This window comes from Phocoena phocoena, chromosome 7, assembly GCF_963924675.1.
Source record: "Phocoena phocoena chromosome 7, mPhoPho1.1, whole genome shotgun sequence".
NCBI lineage: Eukaryota > Metazoa > Chordata > Mammalia > Artiodactyla > Phocoenidae > Phocoena > Phocoena phocoena.
In genome coordinates, this window is record NC_089225.1 from 132,201 (window position 1) to 155,231 (window position 23,031).

A 23,031-nucleotide genomic window follows, 5' to 3' on the forward strand; every position below is an offset into this window, starting at 1 on the left:
GCTCCCCCTTGGGCTTCCCTGGTGGTGCAGTGGTTGGGGGTCCGCCTGCCGATGCAGGGGACACGGGTTCGTGCCCCGGTCTGGGAGGATTCCCACGTGCCGCGGAGCGGCTGGGCACGTGAGCCGTGGCCGCTGGGCCTGCACATCCGGAGCCTGTGCTCTGCGACGGGAGAGGCCACAACAGTGAGAGGCCCGTGTACCGCAAAAAAAAAAAAAAAAAAAAAAAACCAGAATGCTCTCCCCTGAGCATGCAGGCTTCGTTTTGTAAAATGGTTCAAATATTTAGTCCTTTAACCCTCACATGGCTGGCAGGGAAGGAGTGCTAATAATTGAGGGAACTGAGATTCAGAGTAAAGGGTGAGACTTAAAATCCCCAGTGGGGCGGGGAGACAGGGCCCTGTCCACCCTTGCCCAGGAGCAGGGGAGACAGACAGCCTTGGAGCCTGGGGATTTGAAACCAGAAGCCCTGGACCGAGCTGCCACTTCCCTGCTGAGTAACTTGGTCAAGTCACAGGACCTTGGTGAACCAGTTTCTCTTCTGTCAAATGGGATTCTGCCCCATTTCCGGCTGTACTGCAGATAACTTAGCTGAAAGCAGGAAGAACAGGTGCCTCATCCCATGCTAGGGTGACTGAAAGGGCTGGGGCTCTCCCGGGCTCCCTGTGACCCGGTTGTCAGAAGGCTCTGGGGGAAGAGCTACTGGGTGGGTGAGTTGCAGTGAGGGGTGGGGAGGGTCCACCTAGGGCCAAGGGCCTCAATTTCTGCTAAGCTTGTCCCTGAAAACTGGAGCAGGGGGATCACGGAAGCCCCGTCCTCCAGGAAGTCGTGGGGGACAGCATCCTTCACCTTGAGGCTCAAGGGCAACAGGGCTGACAAATACCAAGTCTCATCCCAGTTACCGTTTATTCCCCTGCCCCCTCCTGGGACCCCTGAAGTCTTCCCAGAAAACTCAACAGACCCAAATCCCAGGCCCTCTTCCTGCCCCAGGTCCCTTCGGTTCTGAGGAATTACCACCACGCCCCCGCCCCCAGGCCCGGAGGAGGGGTGTTATAGTCACAGGAGTGATCGCACAGCATCTGGCAGGAAGATGGGCAGCAGTCGGACCTCAGGACCCATCTTGGCCTGTCTGGGTGGCCCTGCTCCAGCCTCAGATGACACTGGTCCTGCAGGTACCCCGGCTCTGCTCCGAGGGACTGGCCTTGGTGCCGCCGCTGAAGGAGCCGAGGGCCACCGGGTGCAGTGGGAACTCACGCAGGTGCCACTGCCGCCACTTCTTCTGAACCTCCAGCTGCACCTGCCCCCAGAGACCAGCCGTCACCCGGAGGGAAAGATGACCCTTGCCCAGGGTCCTGCTCCCCTGGGGCCTCGTTCGGGCTCTGCCACGTCTGCCCAGCGGGCATGCCTCCCCCTCCTGCAGGCCGCTCATAGATTTACCATCTCGACTCCCATCCAAGTGGGGCAACACCGCATCTAACCAACGTCAACTGCGCAGCCTCTGTGCCAGGAGCCTCACGTCCCGGCAGTGCTCTGGGCAGGGCGGAGACCTCAAGCTAAGGGCGCAGCCCCCCGCCCTGCCAGGAGTCACACTCTTTGGAGGTCTCAGAGGACGGAGCAGCAAACATTTCACCTGAGTCACTCATTTTACAGGTGAGAGACCTGAGGCCCAGAGCAGGGCAGTGACCGGCGTCACCCATCGAGGAAGCGGACAGTCATCAGCCTCGGTTAGGGCTGGGGCGCCTGCACTTGCCCCCATTTCCTGAACGTGCCCAAGGATAAGAATCACCTGGAGTGCTAGTTCAGACGTTCTCAGCCTCCAGCCCGGACTGCCGGGACCTATCTTTGCTGGTTTAGAAACAGGGTAGGAAACAGCAGTTGTTTTAACAAGGCCTGCAGGCGATCCTGGGGCCCCCAGGAGGTGAGCCCAGACTCCCTGAAGACAGGCCCGAGCCAGGAGGGCCCGGCCTCCCCCACCAACGCCACACCCCACTCCCCACCACCCCTTCCAGGTACGGCTGTGAGGGAGCTCCCCTGCACCCGGGCAGCCCAGGACACTCACCTCCCCATTGAGGAAGCAGTAGAGAACGGCCACCACCAGGCCCTGCGGAAGAAGCAGGGCAACGGGATGAGTGCGGGCCCAGCACCCAGCGTCCTACCCGCCTGGGGTCCTCTCGTCACCAGCCCCAAGCTCACTGCTCCCCACAGCTGTTGCAGAGCCTCCCCGCGCCTCTCCCCCTCCAGGGGAAGTGGAGGCTTCCTCTCCCGGCCCTCAGTGCCCCTAGCTGTGCTGGCATCACCCACAGACTGACACCCTCGGGGGCAAGGACCGCCCCCGTGTCCAGGGAGGGCCCCTGCACCAGGGTGGTGTCAGTTACATTAAGTGCAGGCCACAGGGACCAGGCAGGTCACCGGTGAGGCGGGCCATCTGGGAGTGGCAGGAGCAATGGCACCCGAGCTATGCCCATCCGCCCCGAGCTCAGCGGGTGGGGCAGCCCATGGGAGCCCCTGGGCCTGGGTGGACTCATCTGCAAGACAGCTGGAAATCTGGAGAGGTTTAAACAGGGCCAGCTAATCAAGTTGAAAGACAAACGTGTAGCCATGTGGTCAGAACAGCCGGCGTGCAGGTCGCAGGCAGGTACCGGCCAGCCAACAGTGGGGCATGAGCCCCCCTCATGTCCAGGTCAGAGACCTCAGGGCTACGTATGCTTTAGGTTCCCTGGGATGGTGGGGGTCTGTGCCTACCAGGACCCTCCCTCCCTAGCATCCGGAGCTCCTCTCTTCCCAGTGGCACCCCCGCAATCCTGGCGTGGAGCCTGCCAGGCAGGGCTGCGGGCTGAGATGCAGGATCTGAGCCGAAGAGGTTTGCGTGGAACCGTGAGCTATGAGCAGGGTCTCGCAGTCCGGATGCCCTGCTCACCTCAGGGCCCTCCGAGGGCCAGCCTGTCCTTCCTAACAAGCCCCTGCCCTCAGGCTCCCCACAGAGGCCTGGGTGCCAGAGCCCCTCCCCCCAGTGCCAGCCAGGCCTGCCCCTAGCTACTTAGGACATGGACAGGACCCCAGAGAGGGATGAACCAGCCTGTTTATGGTGCGCTTCATCCACACGACTGCTCAGGAGTCCTGGTGGCTTTTTGTTTTGTGTTTTAATTTATTTAGTTTTTTTAAATTTTTGGCCGCATTGGGTCTTCGTTGCGGTGCGCGGGCTTCTCACTGCTGTCGCTTCTCTTGTTGCGGAGCACGGGCTCTAGGTGCACGGGCTTCAGTAGTTGTGGCACTCGGGCTCAGTAGTTGTGGCGCACGGGCTTAGTTGCTCCGCAGCATGTGGGATCTTCCCGGACCAGGGCTCGAACCAGTGTCTCCTACATTGGCAGGTGGATTCTTAACCACTGCGCCACCACAGAAGCCCAGTCCTGGCGTCTTAACAAGAGTTACAAACTAGAAGGATCTGCTCTAAGAGTCTCAGAGCAGGCGGGCTGAGGTTGAGCAGGGTTGATGCCACATGGAATGGGGACCACGGGAGTGGGGCAGGAACACGGACTCAAGGTAGCGGTTTTCTAGTTTTGCCACACGTTAGAATCACCTGGGAGCTCTGGCCCAGGGTGCACTCTGTGCCCCAACTCCAAATGTCTGGGGTGAGACCATCAGCAGCTCTGAAAGATGGTTCAAAGGGGCACCATTGATTAGGAGCCGCTGTCAGAGGGTGTGAAAGTCGGGCTTTGAAATAAACGAGAGCTGGGCTTGGGGCGCACCTTAGCCTGTGTAATTTTGGGCTTCTGGTTTCCAGGTGCTTCATTCAATCCTTGCAGAGCCCTAGGATGTGGGTGGGGAGGACCCCTGCTTCACAGGTGAGGGACTGAGTCCCGGGTCGGCAGGCCGGGAGCTGGTGGTCAGGCTGCGGCCACCTCACCGGACCAGGGCTGCCCCAGCCTCAAAGGTCCGGAGACACAGTCTCACTGTTGAGGTGGGGGCAGCCCTGGTGAGGGCTGGTTAGACGTGCCCCAGGTATGCAGAGGGCAGCCTGCCTCAGCCAGCAAGCTTCAGAAATTCCACGGTTTGTATACAATCATTAAGAATATGCAGTCTTGGACTTCCCTGGCTCTGCAACGAGAAGCCATAGCAATAAGCCTGTGCACCGCAACGAAGAGTAGCCCCCGCTCACCGCAACTAGAGGAAGCCCATGAGCAGCAACAAAGACCCAACGCAGCCAAAAATAAATAAAAAATAATAATAATAAAGAATATGCAGTCTTTGAAGAGTTTTAATGACCTAGAAAAACGTTCATGATGGAATGATAAAGAAGTAAACAGAACAAGGAGGATATAAAACCACACGTCCCGATCTCAGTTTTGTGTGTGTACATGTGTGTGTACGTGTGTGTGTCTTCTTGGATAGAAAAGAGACAGAAGTAAACACACTGACATTTTAACAGAGGTCATTACATCGGGTTATGAGATTATGGATGGATTTTCCTTTTTCTTTTCCTTATTTTCCAAATTTTCCTCAATAAGCAAGTATTTCTACAATTAGGAGGAGCTAATAAACTTTCGTTTTTAGAAATATATGACAGTGATCATGGCATTATGGTTCTGTGTGTGTTCTTTAAGCTCTCGTCTTTTAGAAATACATGCTAAAATATTTACATTTGAAATACAACGATGGCTTGGGGTTGCTTAAAATGATGAGGGTGGGTGGCGGTAGAGGTGAAACAGGACAGGCCATGAAAGGGTAAGGGCCACACGGAGGTTCATTATATCGTCCACTTCACTTTTGTATTATGGAAAATTTTTTCCATAATACAAAATTTTAAAAATATGCATACAGTATAAATGTATAATATATAATAAAATGATATCTGTTTGTATTTGAACAGTGGTTCTTTTTTTTGAAAGAAGTCTTAAAGATCCTTTTTCTCTGTAAACATTTCTATGGGAACATTTAGGAAAGTGCTTTGGTTTCCTCTTAACAAGCATTTCCCCAGAGAGGAGGCGAACGGCCTTCACGAGCAGTCTGCAGCCCCAGCCGCAAGCCCAGCTCCAGAGACAGGAGGTCCCCTTCCACGCAGGATGACACCTGGGTCTCCAGGTCCTCAGCGGGATCACTACCCACTTCTGTTGACCGGGTCATGACCTTCCACCCATCTGTACCTGGACCCCCCCACCTGCTAAAGGGGCCACGGTGAGCCCAGCCTCCCGCACGTTACGTGGAAGCTTCCTGGCCCAGAGGAAAAGATCACGGATTACACAGGAGACTAGGTGCTCTGTGGGGCTGGGGGGCTGGCAGGGGTCTCTGGGAGGAGAAGAGGCTCTGCGGGAGTGAAGGGGACAGCCCTGGGGGGGGGGGGGGGTCTGAAGGCGCGGCTTAGGGCCAGACCCCACTTAGGAACGTGCTCCCAGTGACGCGTCCTCCCTGGAACAGGAGCGTGACAGGAGGACCGCCCTGGGCACACCCGTCCTGAACAGAACTCCGGGAATGAGGGCGGCCGCGGCCTGCCCAGATGAGGAAGACTGTGGGATGGTCAGTGTTGTTGAGGACAGGCTGGCTCCTTCCGGAAAACCCACTGGGAGAGAGTTCTCTCAGGCCTCTCCCTAGGGACTAGCCTGTTTTCATCTAAATCTTGAAACAGAGTGTGTTTCTGTCTTTGCTTTGGCTACTGGGAAGCTCCAAACCAAATTTATGACACACCTCTGCCACCTTCAGAAAATTTCATCAAATTTGTTTCTGTGTATGAACTCAGTTTTGGCTTTATTTTCTTTATTCGCTGATCCAATCTACTTATTTTTTTGTCCTTTGTATGTTTTCCCTGAAAGCTACATCATATTATTTTTGGAAGGAGATGGTTATGAGTAAATAAACAAATAACACTGTGAAGTTTGGGATTCATGTTAAAAGCCCCTTCTGTCCAAACAGGTTTACTATATTTTTTAACTTTACAACGTCTTGTTGTATTAGAAGGTAGGTGGTTTCTCCCCTCCCTTTGTTTTCTTTTTTTAAAGTTGGCTTTTATTTTTCGTAAATCGTGTATGTAATTGGTTTCAAAGAGTCAAATGTATCTTGTCACAAAAAAAAGAAAAGGAAAAACATTAAGCTCCTGACACCCCTGCCCCCATTTCCTGTTCCTCAGAGGCAAGGACTTGCAACTCTCTTGACTGATTCTCAATTATATGCTGAGGTTGCTACTTCTGAATTTTTCAGCTTGGGGCGGTTTCTATGGACTTCCCAGTGTGGAGGTGAGGCTATCATTCTTTTGAACAGCCTTCCACCTCCCGCCCACGCCCCCACTACAGTAGTCTTCCTGTCCTACTCCTTGATGGCTGAGCCCCAGCCCTTTGCGGTTACATTATTTTGACTCTAATTACTGAGACTTGTGTGATCGTGTGTGTTGGGTTATGTTCCCTTCGTCTTCCCTGGAGTCAGTCTCTCTCTCCTTACTTGCATCTCCCACCCCCATGTGACTGGTGGGGAACTTGGGTCCCACTGAGGGTCACGCAGCACGGTGAGGTCCTGCCCCTGCGTCTCTTGGGTCTCTGCCAAATGAGGCATCCCTCTGCCTCTGGGAAGATCTGGCTTTCGGCCTCTCCATTTTTCTCTCAGGAGAGAAAGGACACCTCTTCCCACCGTAAAGTCACAGTCTGGAGCTTACCTGGAATGAGCCAAGGGCCAATTCAAAGAACAGCTGCGTCTCCATGGCATCCTCCGGGGAGAAGGCAAAGATTATGTAGTGGACTCCGAAGAGGGGGACCAGCAGGAGGGTGGACTTGGCCAGGCGCCTGAGGACACAGAGGCGCTGCAGTCTCAGGCCCCTCCACACCCAGGGCCCCCCTCTCGCCTGACCGCAGGAGGCTTTGCAGCAGCGTCCCCGCTGCTTGTTTGTTTTTACTTCCGTTTCGGAAAGCCCCAACTCCAACGTACCATCACCCGGATTCAAAACTTATCAGTCCACGGCCAGTCCCCAAATTTCTGTTCATGCACCCTATCAGCAAAATGCTTTGAACCCATACCCACATGAATAACTTTACTGATTCATACCGTATCTGCATGTATTACTATCACTCTGCGTCTAATGTATTATTAGCAAAACCAGCATTTTCATTTGTTTGATAATAAATATCTGTAAGGAGAAGCTCTTTTGTTTTCTCCCCAGGTTAGGGTTGCCAAATTTAGCAAACAAAAATACAGGATACCCAGTTCAATTTGAATTTCAGATAAACAATGGGTAGTGTTTTTTTTGGTGTAAGTACTAAAAAATTGTTGTTTATCCAAAATTCAAATTAAACTGGGCATCCTGTATTTTATCTGGCAACTCTGTCCTGGATCCCCAGCTGCCCCCTACTTTGGAGCCACTACTCTAGTGACATCCTGGGGAATCTGTCACCCAGTAATCCAGGCCTCTGCCAGATTCTCAAAACTCACACCATGACAGAGAAAGCCCCTGTTGGACACTGATTTGTCTTCAACACTTGTCATGGGCTGAACTGTGTTCCCCCAGAATTTTAAGTTGAAGCTCTAAGCCCTAGTACCTCAGAATGTGACTGTACTTGCAGACAGGGACCAGTTTAAATAAGACCATCAGGGTGGGACCATAGTCCAGCCAACTGGTGTCCTTGTAAGAAGAGACACCAGGGATGCAGGTGCACAGAGAAAAGGCCACGTGAGGACCCAGCGAGGAGGTGGCCATTTACAAGCCAAAGAGACAGACCTCAGGAGAAACCAAACCTGCCAACACCTTGATCCTGGACTTCCAGCCTCCAGAACTGTGAGTAAATAATATTCTCTTATTTAAGCCAGCCAATCTGTGGTATCTTATTGTGGCAGGCTGTGCAGACTAACACAGCATCTTTCTTGAACATCTTAAAGGCTTTAAAGTATTTTTGGATCACATTATCTTGAAAATCTGCTGAAAGCTAAGGTCTGGTGAAAGCTACGGTCTAGCAAAAGCTGGAAAATACAGTCCACCCTCGGCATCCACGGGGATTGGTTCCAGACCCTCCGCAGACACCAAAATCCTTGGATGCTCAAGTCATTTATATAAAATGGGGTGGTATTTGCATATAACCTACGCACATTTCCCCATATATTTAAGTCATCTTTAGATTACGTATAATACCTCCTACAATGAAAATGTTTTGATTGGGATTTTTTTTTCCCAAATATTTTCAATCTGCAATCCAAGGTTGGCTGAATCCTCAGATGCAAAACCCACAGACAAGGAGGGCCACTGTGTCTGTAAAGATTTGAATTTGGGTCACCGAAGCCCACTCTCTGACTCCCTAGCCTTGTCCCAAAGGTAAGATCTCTGCCTCCAGGGATCCTGCTTAGATTTCTTTTCTCCCCACCCCTGGGGCCGGGTCTCAGGGTCACATGGACCCATTCTCCCTTCCCCTGGTCCACTGTAAACTTCCAGGTCCCGGCTTTTCCTTTTCCTCCACCTCCACCAGTGCCCAGCACCAGCTGGGTAAACAGTAGGTGCTCGGTAAATGCCTGCTGACTGAGCGAGCGTGCCTAGGTCTTTGCCCTCCACTTACTTATAATGGTTCCCTTCACTTCCTCTTGTTTCTTGAGTTCTAAGTTTTCTCATCAGGATCCTTAGGATGTTTATAAAAAGGATGAAATTAATCTGTAAAACACAAGGCAGAGGTGGGGCTAAAGGTGATTTGCTTTCCCAGCACCTCTCCAAGCCCTGACCCCTGGCCCTGGCCCTGGCCCCTGGGCAGGGAAGGCACTGCAGACCACACCAGGACAGCTCATCACTCCCTCCGCCACCCCCAGTCCTGGTGAAACACACTGTCTAGGCAGGGATGGCTGCCACAGCACCGCCCCCCGCCCCTGGGATTCCGGAGCTCTGAGGTCTGCTCAGTTGCAGCATGGATTACTCACACTTGGAATGCGCTGGAATCTTGTTAAACTGCAGACCTGGAGTAGGCCTGAGATTCTGCATCTCTAGCAAGCTCCAGGGAATGAATGCCAAAGCTGGTCCTTGGACTACGCTTTGAGTAGCAAAGGCTTTATAGCAGAGGTTCTCAAAGTTTAAGGTGCAGATTGCTGGGCTCCACCCCCAAGGTTATGGTTTAGTAAATGCAAATGAGATTTGCTTTTTTTTTCTTTTTTTTGGCCACACCACATGGCTTGCAGGATCTTAGTTCCCCAACCAAGCCCTCGGTAGTGAAAGCACGGAGTCCTAACCACTGGACCGCCAGGGAATTCCCAAGATTTGTATTTTTAACAAGCTCTCAGGTGAAGCTGCTGGTTTCGGGACCACACTTTGATAACCACTGCTTCGGAGACTTACAGAATCTCTGCAGGTCAATTACCAGCTCCAGGAAGCCTTCTTGATTACCTCCTTTTCCTGATTCACTGTAGTTAGGGATGATGCTACTTGTAAGAGCCCTTGAAATACTTGAAAGGGGCCAAATGCAAGCATCCGGGTGTGCCCACTAATCACCAAGTCAATCCGAACTTTCTAAAGGACAGGAACAGAGTCTATTTCCTTTTGTGTCCCCTTCCCCAACTCCAGTGCCCAGTGCCAGCAACACTATGAAGTTGCCCGTGCGTCGGCCCCTCTCCTCCCCTCCCCCACCAGCTCTAGAATCATTTTGCAGAAGCAGGATCAGTGGAGCTGACTGTCTGGGCCCCCTCATTGTTCAGACAAGTAGCCTGGGGCCTGGGGACGCTGGCCAGAAGACACAGGATTAGTGGCCTGTCTGGGACCCCAGCCCAGCGCCCCTGCTTCAGGACACTTCTCAGCTCGCTGTTTGTGCATCTTGCTCTAAGCCGTGCGTGGTGTAAACTAACAAAGGCTCTTTTACCTTATTTCATTTTTTGCCTTTGAATTGGAGAACTTGAAAGCAAGAGGGAAAATCTTAACTATCCCAAGGATGAGTCTTAAATAGTGGAATTCTAGGCCCCGTGGCAGGCTGGTAGGGAGAAACTTTGCATCAGGAGTGCCCACCCAACCTCCGTCAGTCACTAGAGAGACTACAGTCTTGTGAAAGCAGCCTGGGCCCTGGGGCTCTCGCGGGCTGGGCTGTCCAAGCCCCACAATTGCAGCAGGGAAACTGGCTCAGTGTTATGCAGCTACAGCACATCAGCTGGTCAAATAATTTCAAATGACGTGGGAAAGATTACATCTATTGCTAAGTGGAAAGAACAAACTAGGACACAAAACTACACTGAACATTTTTGAAAATGTACATGTGCTCAAAGAAAAAAATAGGAAGGAAAAGCACATGATCACAGTGTGCATCTAGGTACTAAAAATATGGGTGATTTTATTCCCTTTTAAAAAATATATTTTGCATTTTCCAATTTTTTTGTGTGTGTGTGTGTGGTACACGGGCCTCTCACTGATGTGGCCTCTCCCATTGCGGAGCACAGGCTCCGGACGCGCAGGCCCAGCGGCCATGGCTCACGGGCCCAGCCGCTCCGCGGCATGTGGGATCTTCCCGGACCGGGTCACGAACCCGCGTCCCCTGCATCGGCAGGCGGACTCTCAACCACTGCGCCACCAGGGAAGCCCGTATTTTCCAATTTTTTACATGAATTCCATTAGTATTATTTTAGAAATGACAATATATTCTGATTTTACAGAAAAACAAGTACATTCTTATTAAAACATAGTGATAGAGTCAATATTTTCCCACCACATTATCAACCTAATAAAAAAGGTTCTGACATTATCTAAATGTGACAAGCTGACAAAAAACAACTTTTGGTAAATAATAGCAGATTTCATTATACTGTTTTCAGCCTATTGACTATAGTAGGAAATGAAAGCTTAATATCTTTCATTATCCCTTAAACTTCAATTTAGTCAGATTATACAACACTATGCTAAGGTTAGCAAATAAAAATGATAATCAAATTATTTGTTACCATAAAATGACTTTGGGTAGCAATGTCTTAGGGGAGCAAACATAAAGTCTTGTTTAAAGTACTAGATACTCCCTGTGCCAGTAGTACACTCTGCATTACTACCATATCAGACACCCTCTTCCCTGAGTGGTTCCAGATTAATGAATGGCCCTCACACTTGCTAAGAAAAGCGGAAATAGGAAGTTGTTATACTCTCCTCAGCTACTCAGTGGCCTAATGTGGCTGCTACTCGGATTTCTCTACAATTTCCAGCTCTCCTATTGCAAGTTGAGATGGTAGGTAGGATCAAATAAAATTCTATTATTTTTGGAAAAAAAAGAAGGTGGTCATGGATGGCCCCAGGAGGCGAGCCAGTCAGCCATCAGCAGAGGAGGGGGCTGCTGCCCTGTCCTGCCCTCCAGTGAGCCCAGGAGGGGCACGTTCTGTCACCTGGCTCTGCAGCCTTGGCATTCCTCTGAGCCTGTGCACATTACTTCTGGGAAGGGGCTGCCCCAGTGTGCCCCCCACCCCATGTGTCTTTCTTGTTCTCACCCAGGCCCACAGGCTCAGCTAAGGGCCTCTGGATTGCAGAGCACAATCACCTGGGAACTGAAAACCAAGACGAGCCCCCATGCGAGACCCTGCATCTCTGCTATCACGGTTTTTAGAAAGCTCCCAGGTTGAGAGTCCAGTCAGGGTTGAGACCCCTGAGCTCCCCTGTCCACGAGTCCCTCCTGAATCTCTCCGCTGGGGCCACCCCTCTGGGCCTGTCCCGTCACAGCACCACAGAGGCCCAAGACCAGCTTGGCACTTGGCTTTCCCCAGGTGCAACCCCCTCCCGTAATCCCAGCTCAGTGAGTCTGCCCACTTTACCCAGAGAACACCAAGAAAAATGATCAGGCACCAGTGTCCTGAACCAGTGGAGGGGGAATCTCAGGCCAGCCTGAGCCAGCCGGTTCGGGTAAGCAGCTCTGCTCGCCACACTGCAACTGCCACCGTGGACCAGGCGAAGGCAAGCTCTTGCTGCCTGCCTCATTGCCCTCCCATCCACTGGTCTCTAGGGGGCGGAGCTTCCAGACCCTCCTGCCACTGCCCAGCCCCCGAAGGTCTGGTTTATCCCTCCGCACACCCAGAGGCAGCAATGCTGGCCTTGACCTGGCCCTCTGCCCTGCAAGCCGGTCCTGTTTTGGTCTCTCCCACTGGAGCCCAGCTCAGGGGGATGGCCACTTACCAGGACGGAGACGATCACAGGCCCTCGAATGACCCACCAGATGGATGCATTGGCATTGATGTCCCAGCACCTAGGGAGGGACAGCCAGGCATCACAAGGAGTGGGGAGCTGGCTGACCAGAAGAGACTAGTTCTCTGACGTCCCCTTTGTGGGAAGGACCCACACTGTGGTCCCGACCCCAGAGGCTGTGTGCTCAGCACCCTGAGAAATGACTGTCCTCTGCTGCCCAGGAGAACTGCCGGGGCCAAGGGAGCATCTGGGGAGCAGAAGTGTGTGGACCTGAGATGGAAGATTCTGGACCCCAACGCCAGCATGCTGTCAGAATGCATCGGGGAGCATGGTGGCCAGGCAGGTGACCTCAGGGAGTGAAGTGTCCGGGTGACTGACGTGTGACCTTGGCCCCAGGGACATCAGACACAGGGGCACTTGGCAACTGGAGAGCCTGTGCTTGGTCTAAGGTGGCCACAACTCCGTCCGGCTCATTTTTGCCACAAGGGCCCATAGGAAATGTTGATAGAACTTTCCATTTTGTTCTAAAGAAGCTGAAAATCCAGACTTTTTTTAAGGGAATTTATCCAATTAAAAGGATTATTTGTGGGGCTTCTCTGGTGGCACAATGGGTAAGAATCCGCCTGCCAATGCAGGGGACACGGGTTCGAGCCCTGGTCCGGGAAGACCCCATGTGCCGCGGAGCGATGAAGCCTGTGTGCCACAACTACTGAGCCTGCGCTCTAGAGCCCACGAGCCACAACTACCGAAGCCCGTGTGCCACAACTACTGAGCCTGCGTGCCTAGAGCCCATGCTCCGCAACAAGAGAAGCCACCGCAATGAGAAGCCCGCGCACCGCAACGAAAAGCAGCCCCCGCTCGCCGCAAATAGAGAAAGCCCGCGTGCAGCAATGAAGACCCAAAGCAGCCAAAAATAAATAAATAAAATAGATACAACATCAAAGAAATAAAAAACGTTTAAAAAAAAAGGATTATTTTGGACTGAATTGGACTGCAAGACACGTGCACGCCTCGTCTGCCCTCGTCCACTCTCCGGCCTGGCTGTGTCATTACACTGATGACACATGGCCTCCCTCCCCCTCGGCCCGGCTGCTGCACCTCCTCCCGGGCTTCTTCCATGCTTTCCTTCCATGAGCCCGCTCCCAGGAACCCCCGGGCTTACCCTGTCCCTGAGCCCAAGTCTTTGGAGAACAAGACTAGAGCTCTTGGTGCCCGTCAGGGCTATAAGGCTGCTCTCCTGCTCTCCTGGGCCTGCGGGACTCACACACCCGTGTCAGAGGAGGGAGCTGCCAGGAGAGGAAGAGCTGGGCTGGTCCTTAGAGCAGCTGCCAGTGTTTCACAGCTCTCGTCGGGCACCTGACCCAACCACAGAGTGGCTGGGCCGGCCCACCCCAGGAGGGCTGGGCATTCGGCAGCCTGCGCTGCAGAGAACTCGCCTGTGGCCCCAAGTGTGAGACACAGGCCTCTCCTAGGTAACAGCTCCAAAGGAGGGTCCATCCTGCTGGAAGAGCTGGACAAGATAAAATATTCCCTCGTTACCTCTCTCCGTCCACCAGCTTACCCGACATCTTCCAGAAAGTGCCTGGTGACAGCCCACGAAGCAACAAAAATGGCTGGGGAACCTGAGGGTTAAAAATAAAGGGGAGGGGGCAGAAAGGAGAGGACTCAATTTTCAGCACCCTTATGAGAGACAGGACAATCAGTGATTCCAGGCCAGGGAGCAGGCAGGTGCCAAGGGCTGGTTGCCATGGAAACCCCCTTGCCATCCCCTGTAAATGTGCAGCCTCGCGCTTCAAGGGTGCCAAGGAATCCCTGAGAACGGAGGCAGGATCAGACAGGTCCTGAAGGCCACTGGGGGGCAGGGGGCTCCTGGGAGCTTGGGCCAGATTCCGGAGGACCTCTGCGGGGGAGAAGGGAGGGGACCAGGGCCCCTGGGCAGGCCCACGGAGCTTGTAGAGGCCACCGGTGGAGCCCCTTTCTCAAACTGGGATGTTTGGGGGGGATACAAGGCCACGGGAGAACATTTAGTTTTATTTGAATATTGGTTTGTAAGAAGCTTGGCCATTCAACTGGTAATGTAAGCTATCAATGTTATGTAAACAAAAATACATTTTGGACTAGAGAATTGTAAGTACACAGGAAATTTAAAGATAAAATACAAGAACACTTCCTGACTTCTGGCTGAACATGACAAATTGCATATACATTTATCTCCGTTTCTCACTGAAGACCCCCAACATGAGAGTAAAGAAATAAAAAAGCTACAAGCTCATAAGCACAAAGAATGGGCAAGGAGGGTACAGTGCACGAGAGATGTCAGCACACTTAGGAAACTGGGAGCTGGCAGAGGAGCAGTAACCGATGTCCCAGAGCAGACAAAGCTGAAACACAAGCGTGGCATGGGGGCTGCTGCTGGGAAGGCGCCCGGGCCCGGTGGTGAGGGCACCAGGGACGCCAGCAGGCAGGAGAGAGGGTGGGGCTGGAAGACAGGAAGCACGTAACCACCCCAGGTGGCCAGCACCACCATTCTACAGCCAAAGAGTTCATCCCCGACAGAAGGGCATTCTCTGGAGAAACAGAGCCAAGGGGAATGGGGCTCTGGCCCAGCAGAGGGTGGGAGGGGTACTCAGCTGGGCACGGGGACCAAGAGAGGATCTACACCTGTGCTGCCACGTGTGGCCACTGAGCCCTTGATGTGTGGCTGCTCTCAGATGAGCTGTGCTCAAAGTGCAAGATAGCAGATTTGGAAGATTTGCAAGAGTAGGAGACTGTAAAATATGTTATTAATGATTTTTTAAATTATACATTGAAATGTTAATATTTTGGTTATATTGGGTTAAACAAAATATACTACTGAAATTAATTTTACTAATAATGAAACTAATTAGTTTCTTTTTACTGTGTTTACTGTGGCTACTAGAAAATTTTAAGTTACATAAAATATAGCTCAGATTCTATTTTTAATGGACATGCCTGTCATCCGCTGACTGGGAAAAGCCCACCCCCAGGCTGCTCAGTTCTCAGACTTCTAACAGCCGAGATTGCACCCTTGCTCGAGCCCTCCAAACCCCACCCCAGGCAGGAGATGACAGGATTCTTCTCTGGAGGAACCAAACAGCCCCAGACAAAGGGCCTCTAGTAGCGATGCTGAGGACCCACCAACACAGCGGCCACTTCCAGCCCAGTCTCCCTTGAGAGACATGTCCCCCTGCTCCCCTCCACACACACACAGAGGGCCTTCAGTCAACACCGAAAGTGACTCACTCTTAAATATGAACAGTCAAGGTCACCAGCATCTGAAGAAAGCTGATTACGTAAAAGGCAAGGACCAAAACAACCAGAGGAAAGGAACTCAGAGGAAACAGACCATACAGGCTGTACGAGGAACTTGAGCAAAACAATTCTAAGGGTATCATCAGCGAGATTAGAGGGACGATTACTTCTCCAAGACACAAACAGGATGCCGAAAACAGGGAGCATTCAGAGAATAAGGAAGAGGGCTTGGAAACTGAATATACGATGATCAAGATTTTTAAAGTTCCATAGATGGGATGGAAGATAAAGACCAGGAACTGCCCAGAAAGCAGAACACAAAGTGTGGAATAAAAAGTAAGAGGAAAGAAAAGAGAAAATTAGAAGCCAATTCCAGGACGTGCACCATCTGATTAAAAGTTTCAGAAAGAGAGGATTAAAAACCAGAGGGAAGGAAATGATCAAAGGGGCAGTGTAAGAACATTGTCCAAGAAATGAAGGCTGTGAGTTTCCAGATGAAAGGACCACCACATACCAGCCAAAGGATAAAAACAGACTTGCATGGGGGCAATCCCTATGATATTTCAAAACACAGGAGACAGAGAGAAGATTCTACAGATTCTACAGCTTATACAGAGGTGAGTAAAAAGGCTCGGGAAACAGAATGACATGGCATGTCGCGTAACACCAGATGCCAAAACAGAAGGCCTTCAAAATTCTGGGGAAAAATAACTGTCAACCTAATTTCTATGCCCAGCAAAACTACAAATTGGGTGTGAAAGTTGAACAAAGATATGTTTAGATATGCAATGCAAAAAAATGTAGCTTCCAGACTTCCCTGGTGGTGCAGTGGTTGAGAATCTGCCTGCCAATGCAGGAGACATGGGTTCAAGCCCTGGTCTGGGAAGATCCCACATGCCACGGAGCAACTAAGCCCATGCACCACAACTGCTGAGCCCATGCGCCACAACTACTGAAGCCTGCAAGCCTAGAGCCCATGCTCCACAACAAGAGAAGCCACTGCAAATGAGAAGCCCGTGCGCCGCAATGAAGAGTAGCTCCCGCTCGCCGCAACTAGAGAAAAGCCCGCGTGCAGCAACGAAGACCCAACGCAGCCAAAAAAAAAAAAATGTAGCTTCCACGCACTCTTTGTTAAGACAGACACTGGAGGATGTGCTCCAACACGACTTGACAGTAAACCAAAGAGAGGCAGACAAGAAGTCAAGGAATAGAATTCGTGGAGGAAAATGAAGGAAATCTCAGCCTGAAGGTTAAGGGAGTTGAGCAAGTCTAGAGAATGACCAGCCCAAATAGAGCAGGAGGGCAGAAGGCTCTTCTAGAAAGAACGTGGGTTGGTGTATCACGTTAAATAACATCCCCCGCAAAGGTTCACATCCCTAGAACCTCAGGATGTGACCTTTTCTGGAAATAGGGTCTTTGCAGGTGCTATTAGTTTAGACGAAGTCATACTTATAAGGACCTTAATCCAATATAACTGGCATCACTTTAAGAAGGCCGTGAGATACACACACAGAGGAGACATAGAGGGAAGAAGACCATGTAAAGATGGAGGGAGAGATTGGAGTGAGGCTCCTACAAGGCAAGGAAGGCCAAAGACCGCCAGCAGCCACCAGAAACAAGGGGAGAGGCATAGAGCATATTGTCCCTCAGAGCCCTCAGAAGGAAGCAGCCCTGCCAAGACCGGACTTTGAACTTCTGGCCTCCAGAACTGGGAGACAATAAATTTCTGTTGTTTTAAGACAAGTGGTAACTTGTTACAGCAGCCCTAGGACACTAATACAGCAGGAATAAACCAGACAGATAGAAACTAGTGGACTTCATGTTGTTGCATTTGATGATGTGGAACCAGCACTGGAGGGTTTTCCAGTTCTGTTGAGGATGTGGGAGAATTAGTGACAGCAACACAAAATGAGTCAATAAAAAATGACTCCATAAGTCTGGGATTAACACACACACACTACTATACATAAAATAGATAACCAACAAGGACCTACTGTGAATAGCACAGGGAACTCTACTCAATATTATGTAATAACCTATATGGGAAAAGAATCTGAAAAAGAGTGGATATACGTATATGTATAACTGATCCACTCTGCTGTACACCTGAAACTAACATAACATTGTAGATCAACTATACTCCAAAATAAAATAAAAATTAAATTAAAAAATGACTCCATAAAATATAAAAACTTAAATATTGGAAGTAAAATCAATGTACACCAGTTGGCTCGGTAGTAAACAATATTTACATAGACATGATGATGTATACATTGAATACTGTGATTTAGCCCCAAACTGTGAAAGACTCTAACGGGAGGATAGAGGTGGCAGATGAAGAATTTTATACCCTTCCCTTTAATCACAAGGAGTCAACAAATAATGCCTCAGGACTTCCCTGGCGGTACAGTGGTTAAGAATCCACCTTGCAAGGCAGGGGACGCGGGTTGGATCCCTAGTCTGGGAACTAGGATCCCACATGCGGAGGGCCAACTAAGTCTGTGCGCTCTAGAGCCTGCACGCCACAACAAAAAGATTCTGCGTGCTGCAGCGAAGATCCTGCGTGCCACAAGACACGACGCAGCCAAATAAACAAATAAATATTTTTTAAAAAGTGGGCCAAGGATGTGAATAGCCAGTTTAAAAAAAAAAAACAATGCCTCAGATGGACAAATCAAAACATAGTAGAATATTGTTTAGAAACATGAGAGCAGATATCAAAAGGAGAAGCTCAAGAGCTGGAGGATGTTACATCTGGGTGGCAGAAGCGGGAGCCTCTTCAGGAGACTGCTTGCTTTTGTTTGCTTTTTCATTTTAGACTTGTAGTTCTATTTAATTCTTTAAACCAAGTACACGTATGGCTTTGATAAAAAAAATTCTCTGCCTCAGTTTGGGTACTTTGGGCAAACATGGATTCTGAGGGCCACCTGTTTACGATTATTTGTCTTACATCTTTAACAGTGAGTCAGTGGAAAAGTCTGAAAAGCGGATAATGATTTAAGTCGTGGTTCTCACTGTGGTCCCTGCAACAACAGTATCAGCATCACCTGGGACCTGGTTAGAAATGCAGAGTCTCAGGCTCCACCGCTGGCCCACTGGACTGAGACTGTGGGGCGGGGCCCAGGCAACCAGGTTGACGTGCCCTCTGCATGTTTCCAACGCAGCTCCAGCTGGAGCACCACCAGTCTGAGTTCCCTCAGTGAATGGGAGTTTGATGCAGCTCCTATAAAAGCCAGAGGTATCACGCTTTCCTGGGCACAGACTGACACCCCAGCCACCTTGAAAAAGTAAAAGCTTCTGACTCAGGGGTCCCAATTCCAGGATTCTCTATTACACATGGAATAAGCTTTGCCCATAAAAGTATTCCTCGCTGTGTTATTTATCACAGTGAAAAATGAGAAACAACCTAAACATCCAAAAAGTAGGTATTTGGTTACATACATCCACACAGTGGTTAAAAATGTTTACTGAAGATTTGAAAGAATACAGAGCATGCTTCTGTGTTCATGGAAAGAGGCAAGATTCAAAATTCTACATACAGGACAATTGCAACCATGTGGGAAAAACTGGGAGTATAAAAAAAGTCTGGAAGGAAACCCTAGAAAATGTTCAACAGATGGGCCTATGGTAATTTTTTTTCCTACTTAAAATTTTTTTTTTTTTTTGCAGTTTTATGGTGGCCACATACTCATTTCAGCAACTTATCTCTGGGGAGGGGGGTGAATACAAACTGAGGCAGGGGCCACTGCTTTTGCAAAACAAGAGCCTCTCGCAGACAGACAGCTTTAGACCTTCCTGAGTCCCTTCATGTCCCCTGGGGGTTGTGCAGGCAGAGAGGCACAGAGAGAAGGAGCTGCTGCTGTTTAATGTGCTGCTCTGTCCCCACGGCCTGGCATATACTAGATGCTCAATAAATATTTGAGGAAGAGGGACTGCCCTGGTGGCCCAGTGGCTAAGACTCTGTGCTCCCAATGCAGGGGGCTCGGGTTCCATCCCTGGTCAGGGAACTAAATCCCACATGCTGCAACTAAAAGATCCCACTTGCTGCAACTAAAGATCTCACGTGCTGCAACTAAGACCCAGCACAGCCAGATAAATAAACAAATATTTAAAAAATATACTTGAGTAAGAAAAGAAGGCTCTCATTATCTCACTTAAACCTCCTAAAAACCCGTGGTGGAGATATTATCACAATGCACTTTTGTCTCCTCGCTAGACTACAAACCCCTGGAGCGATGGAACCATTTTTGGTTTTGTTTTTGTAATCTCCATAAGCCCTTCTGAGGACAAAGAAGTGCTCAAAGAAAGTTCAGCAAATTATGATCCTGATATTATAGAAGATGAAACTGTCCACGTTCATACAGAGAAATCCTGGCAGATCTGGGAGTCAAGGCTCAGTGAGGTGGCTAGACACCGGGGGCATCTGGGGCAGAGTTAGCAGCATAAGGCAAGTCCCTTGTCCCAGGCTCTCTGGAACTACTGGCCTATGTGGAAATCCAGATCTGCAAAACCCTACATCTGCTGACTGAGGGTCATGTGCTAATCAGGCTGACAGAGTTCAGAAGCAGGAGGGCTCAGTGAACTCCGCTGGCTCAGGCAACTTCCCTGATGGTCTTGTGGGGAGATACAGCCCTTGCACATAAGGGTTTAGACAAGAAGGAAAGACAGTGGGGGGCATTCCTGGCAGGGGCACTTCTTAATTAAAGGCACCAAGAAGAAAGAAAATGAAGCTAATGGCTACTACACATGACTACCCCTGTAAGCCTGTGAGTCACTCACAGAAAGCTGACTGTCTAGAACCCAGTGGGGAACTTACATATGTTTATCAAACGAACAACTGATGGATGGAGGGAGGGAGAGAGGCAGGAAGGGATAGAGGGATGGATGGATGGATGGATAGGTGGATGGATAGAGGGATGGAAGGATAGATAGGTGGATGGATTGATGGAGGGATGGATGGATGGATGGATAGATGGAGGGATGGATGGATGGAGGGATGGACGGATGGATGGAAGGATGGATAGATGGATGTTTGTTTATGGCAGAATAAGAGTTAAGGGGCTTTGCAAATAGACAGGCCTTGGTTTGAATTCTGGTTCTGCCCTTGTCTACAGTGTGAGCTGAGCATGTTACATCGTGTCTCTGAGCCAAGGTTCCTCTAAGAGGCCTCTGGAGGTTGTTGTGATGATTAAATAATGCATGCAAAGCGTTGAGCTCAAAGCCTGGCATACGGTAGGTGCTCAAGAAATCAGAATTATTATCATCTTCCTTGACCAGAAAGGAAAGGGGTAAGAGAAGCAATGGGGACTGCAGTCAGCTGTCTTACTACCATTTCCCCTCCTTCCTGGAAACTGAATCCTGAATTTCCTTTGGGAAGCTATGTGGTTTGAGTAGCTTAAGCCAATCAGTGTATTCCATTCTCTCAGGCCCCTGTGATTGGTTCAAGGATGTGTATAACACTTCAGCTGGTCCAATCAGAGTGAATTTCAGAGTATTTGCCAGGAGTGCTTGGACACAGCCTCTCTCTTTCATCAGATGTAACAATGAAGCCAGGAAGAAGCCCAGAGCTGCTGGCGGTTACATTGGGAGCACCTAATGATAACACTGATGTTACAGAAGGCAAAGCAGAAAAACAAAAAGAAACGTTGAGCTGCTGGATTCAGCCTCACCTGAAGCTGGTGATCCCTGGACTTGTCAGTTACATGAACCAATTAATTTCTTTGATGTTTCAAGCCTATCTAAGCCAGGTTTTCTGATACCTACGGTCAAAAGCACCCTAACTGATACAAAAGGAAGCAGGAATGAGGACGTATGGATGCAACGTCTGGGGAAGACGAGGCAACAGTGTTGGGGGTATCAAACTGTAAAAGGCTTTGGATGCCAGAAATTGGGGCATCCAAATTTTAGCTATTTTTTCCCATTTGACAGACAAACTGAGGCCAGAGAGTTAACCATCAAGCAACTTGTCTAAGATCACACAAGTTCACGAACTTAACTAAGTATAGAGCTGAAACTGGAACCCACACCCTTCTCCTTCTGCCTCAGTGCCCCTTCCCACATAGCATGCAGCCACCGTACCCCTGGAGAAACATACCCCGTCCGAGGGCAATAAATCCCTGGAGCCATTTCCTTTCTGAGAAGAAGGAGATGACGAGGAGTGTGTGAAGGTAGAGGCCTTCCACCAGCAGCCAGGAGTAGTTCGCCATGATGCAGTACTGGAAGAAGACCATGACCAGCTTACAGCCCACCTGCGAAGAGAGGCAGCTGAGCCCCAGGCTGGCGGCCCTGGGCTTCCCTCCAGGAGAGGTGGGGTGCGCCAGGGGTCAGCAGCCAGGCCAAGCAGGGAGCCTCTGGGGCTCACGGCCACCCCCTCTGGCCTTCCAGTATGAGAAGGCCAGGCTCATAGAGCTCTCTAGAGTGGAAATCCACAGGCCAGCAGGCTTGGTCAAGATGGCCAAAGGGCTGTTGCAGCAGCAGGAACGGCATTCAAATTCTGGAACCGGCTGCCAGGTGTCAAACGGTCAGATATCGCCCAATTCCCAGAAGCAAATGAGGGCATTTTTCAGATGAGGGAACTGAGGCCTAGAGAGGGAAAGGGATTTCTGAGCAAAAGGTTAATAAAATCCTTTCCAGGCTTAGTTTTCCTAGAAATAGATGAAGAAGGGACGAACTAACACTGATGAGAGTACACGACCCTGCCTGGTGCACTGCATCTGGACTGCAGGCCTCTGAATACCCGAGGGGGGTGCCAGGGTTGGCCTTGCCTGATGCTGTGACTCTTGTGGCAGGCCTGTCCCTTGCAGGGATCCCTGGAACCTATGCCTGTGGGATTGTTGGGCCGAGGCTTCTATGCCAGCACGGCTCCCACTCCCGCACTGTGAGGGCCTCCTTTCCTTTCACCGCGCTGTTCCCTGAAGAGAGGACAGCTCCTGGGATGGCCCGAGGGCTGCTGCACAGAGCGCAGGTCACATCCACGTCCACAGGGGAGGAGCGCCCAGGGCCGCCTGTGGCCTCCCAGACACTCCGACTCCAGGTGTGGCCTGTGGCTGGCTCGTTAGTCTGTGGGTTAGTAGAACCTGGAAAGGTTCCCTGCTGGGCACTGCTGGACTTCTCCACTGGTCAGTGAGGGGGTGGGGCCTGAATCTGTCTTCTGACTCCCAGGAAATTCCCTGAGACACAGGGGCCCTCCTTGAGGGACCTCTCAGTCTTGAGTCAGAAAACACACACATACACACACGCACATGGAAAACTATAAGCAATGCAAACCTGACAGATCTGTGAGCAATTACAGATGTGAGTGGTGGGAAGTGGAGGGCAGGCTGACTAAACCAATCTCGATTTCCAATCCCCTTCTCCCTTGCTGGCTTCTGCTGTGGAGACTATGATAGTAAAATACTCAATCTCCCAGCTTCCTTTGCAGTTAGATGTTGTCACATGACACAGTTCTAGCCCGTGAGATGTAGACATAGTCTTGGGAAGAGGCAAAGCCTCCCAAAGAGAAAAAAAATTCAACCTTGACTTTCCTGCTTTTTGCCTGGAACATGGATGTGAGGCTTGGGGTTGCAGCAGCCATGTTGTTAACATGCAGTGTAAAGCATGGGACATGGGATCAAGAATGGCAGAGCAGAAAGGGGAAAGGACTGTGTCCATCATGGCATGGAGCCAGTGCCACCGCT

General features: G+C 50.5%; 1 protein-coding gene across 1 annotated transcript; it reads right to left on the minus strand.

Annotated features, from left to right (window-relative positions):
- Positions 1-1,115: 1,115 nt before the first annotated feature.
- LOC136125951 (secretin receptor-like) lies at positions 1,116-21,598 on the minus strand. Its single transcript, XM_065880968.1, has 7 exons — positions 21,450-21,598; positions 13,644-13,704; positions 12,074-12,143; positions 8,517-8,608; positions 6,635-6,761; positions 2,057-2,098; positions 1,116-1,294 (listed from the first exon to the last, which is right to left on the minus strand). The coding sequence occupies exons 1-7, from the start codon at positions 21,583-21,585 to the stop codon at positions 1,148-1,150; spliced, it is 675 nt and encodes a 224-aa protein (XP_065737040.1). The 5' UTR covers positions 21,586-21,598; the 3' UTR covers positions 1,116-1,147.
- Between the last annotated feature and the right edge of the window lie 1,433 nt (positions 21,599-23,031).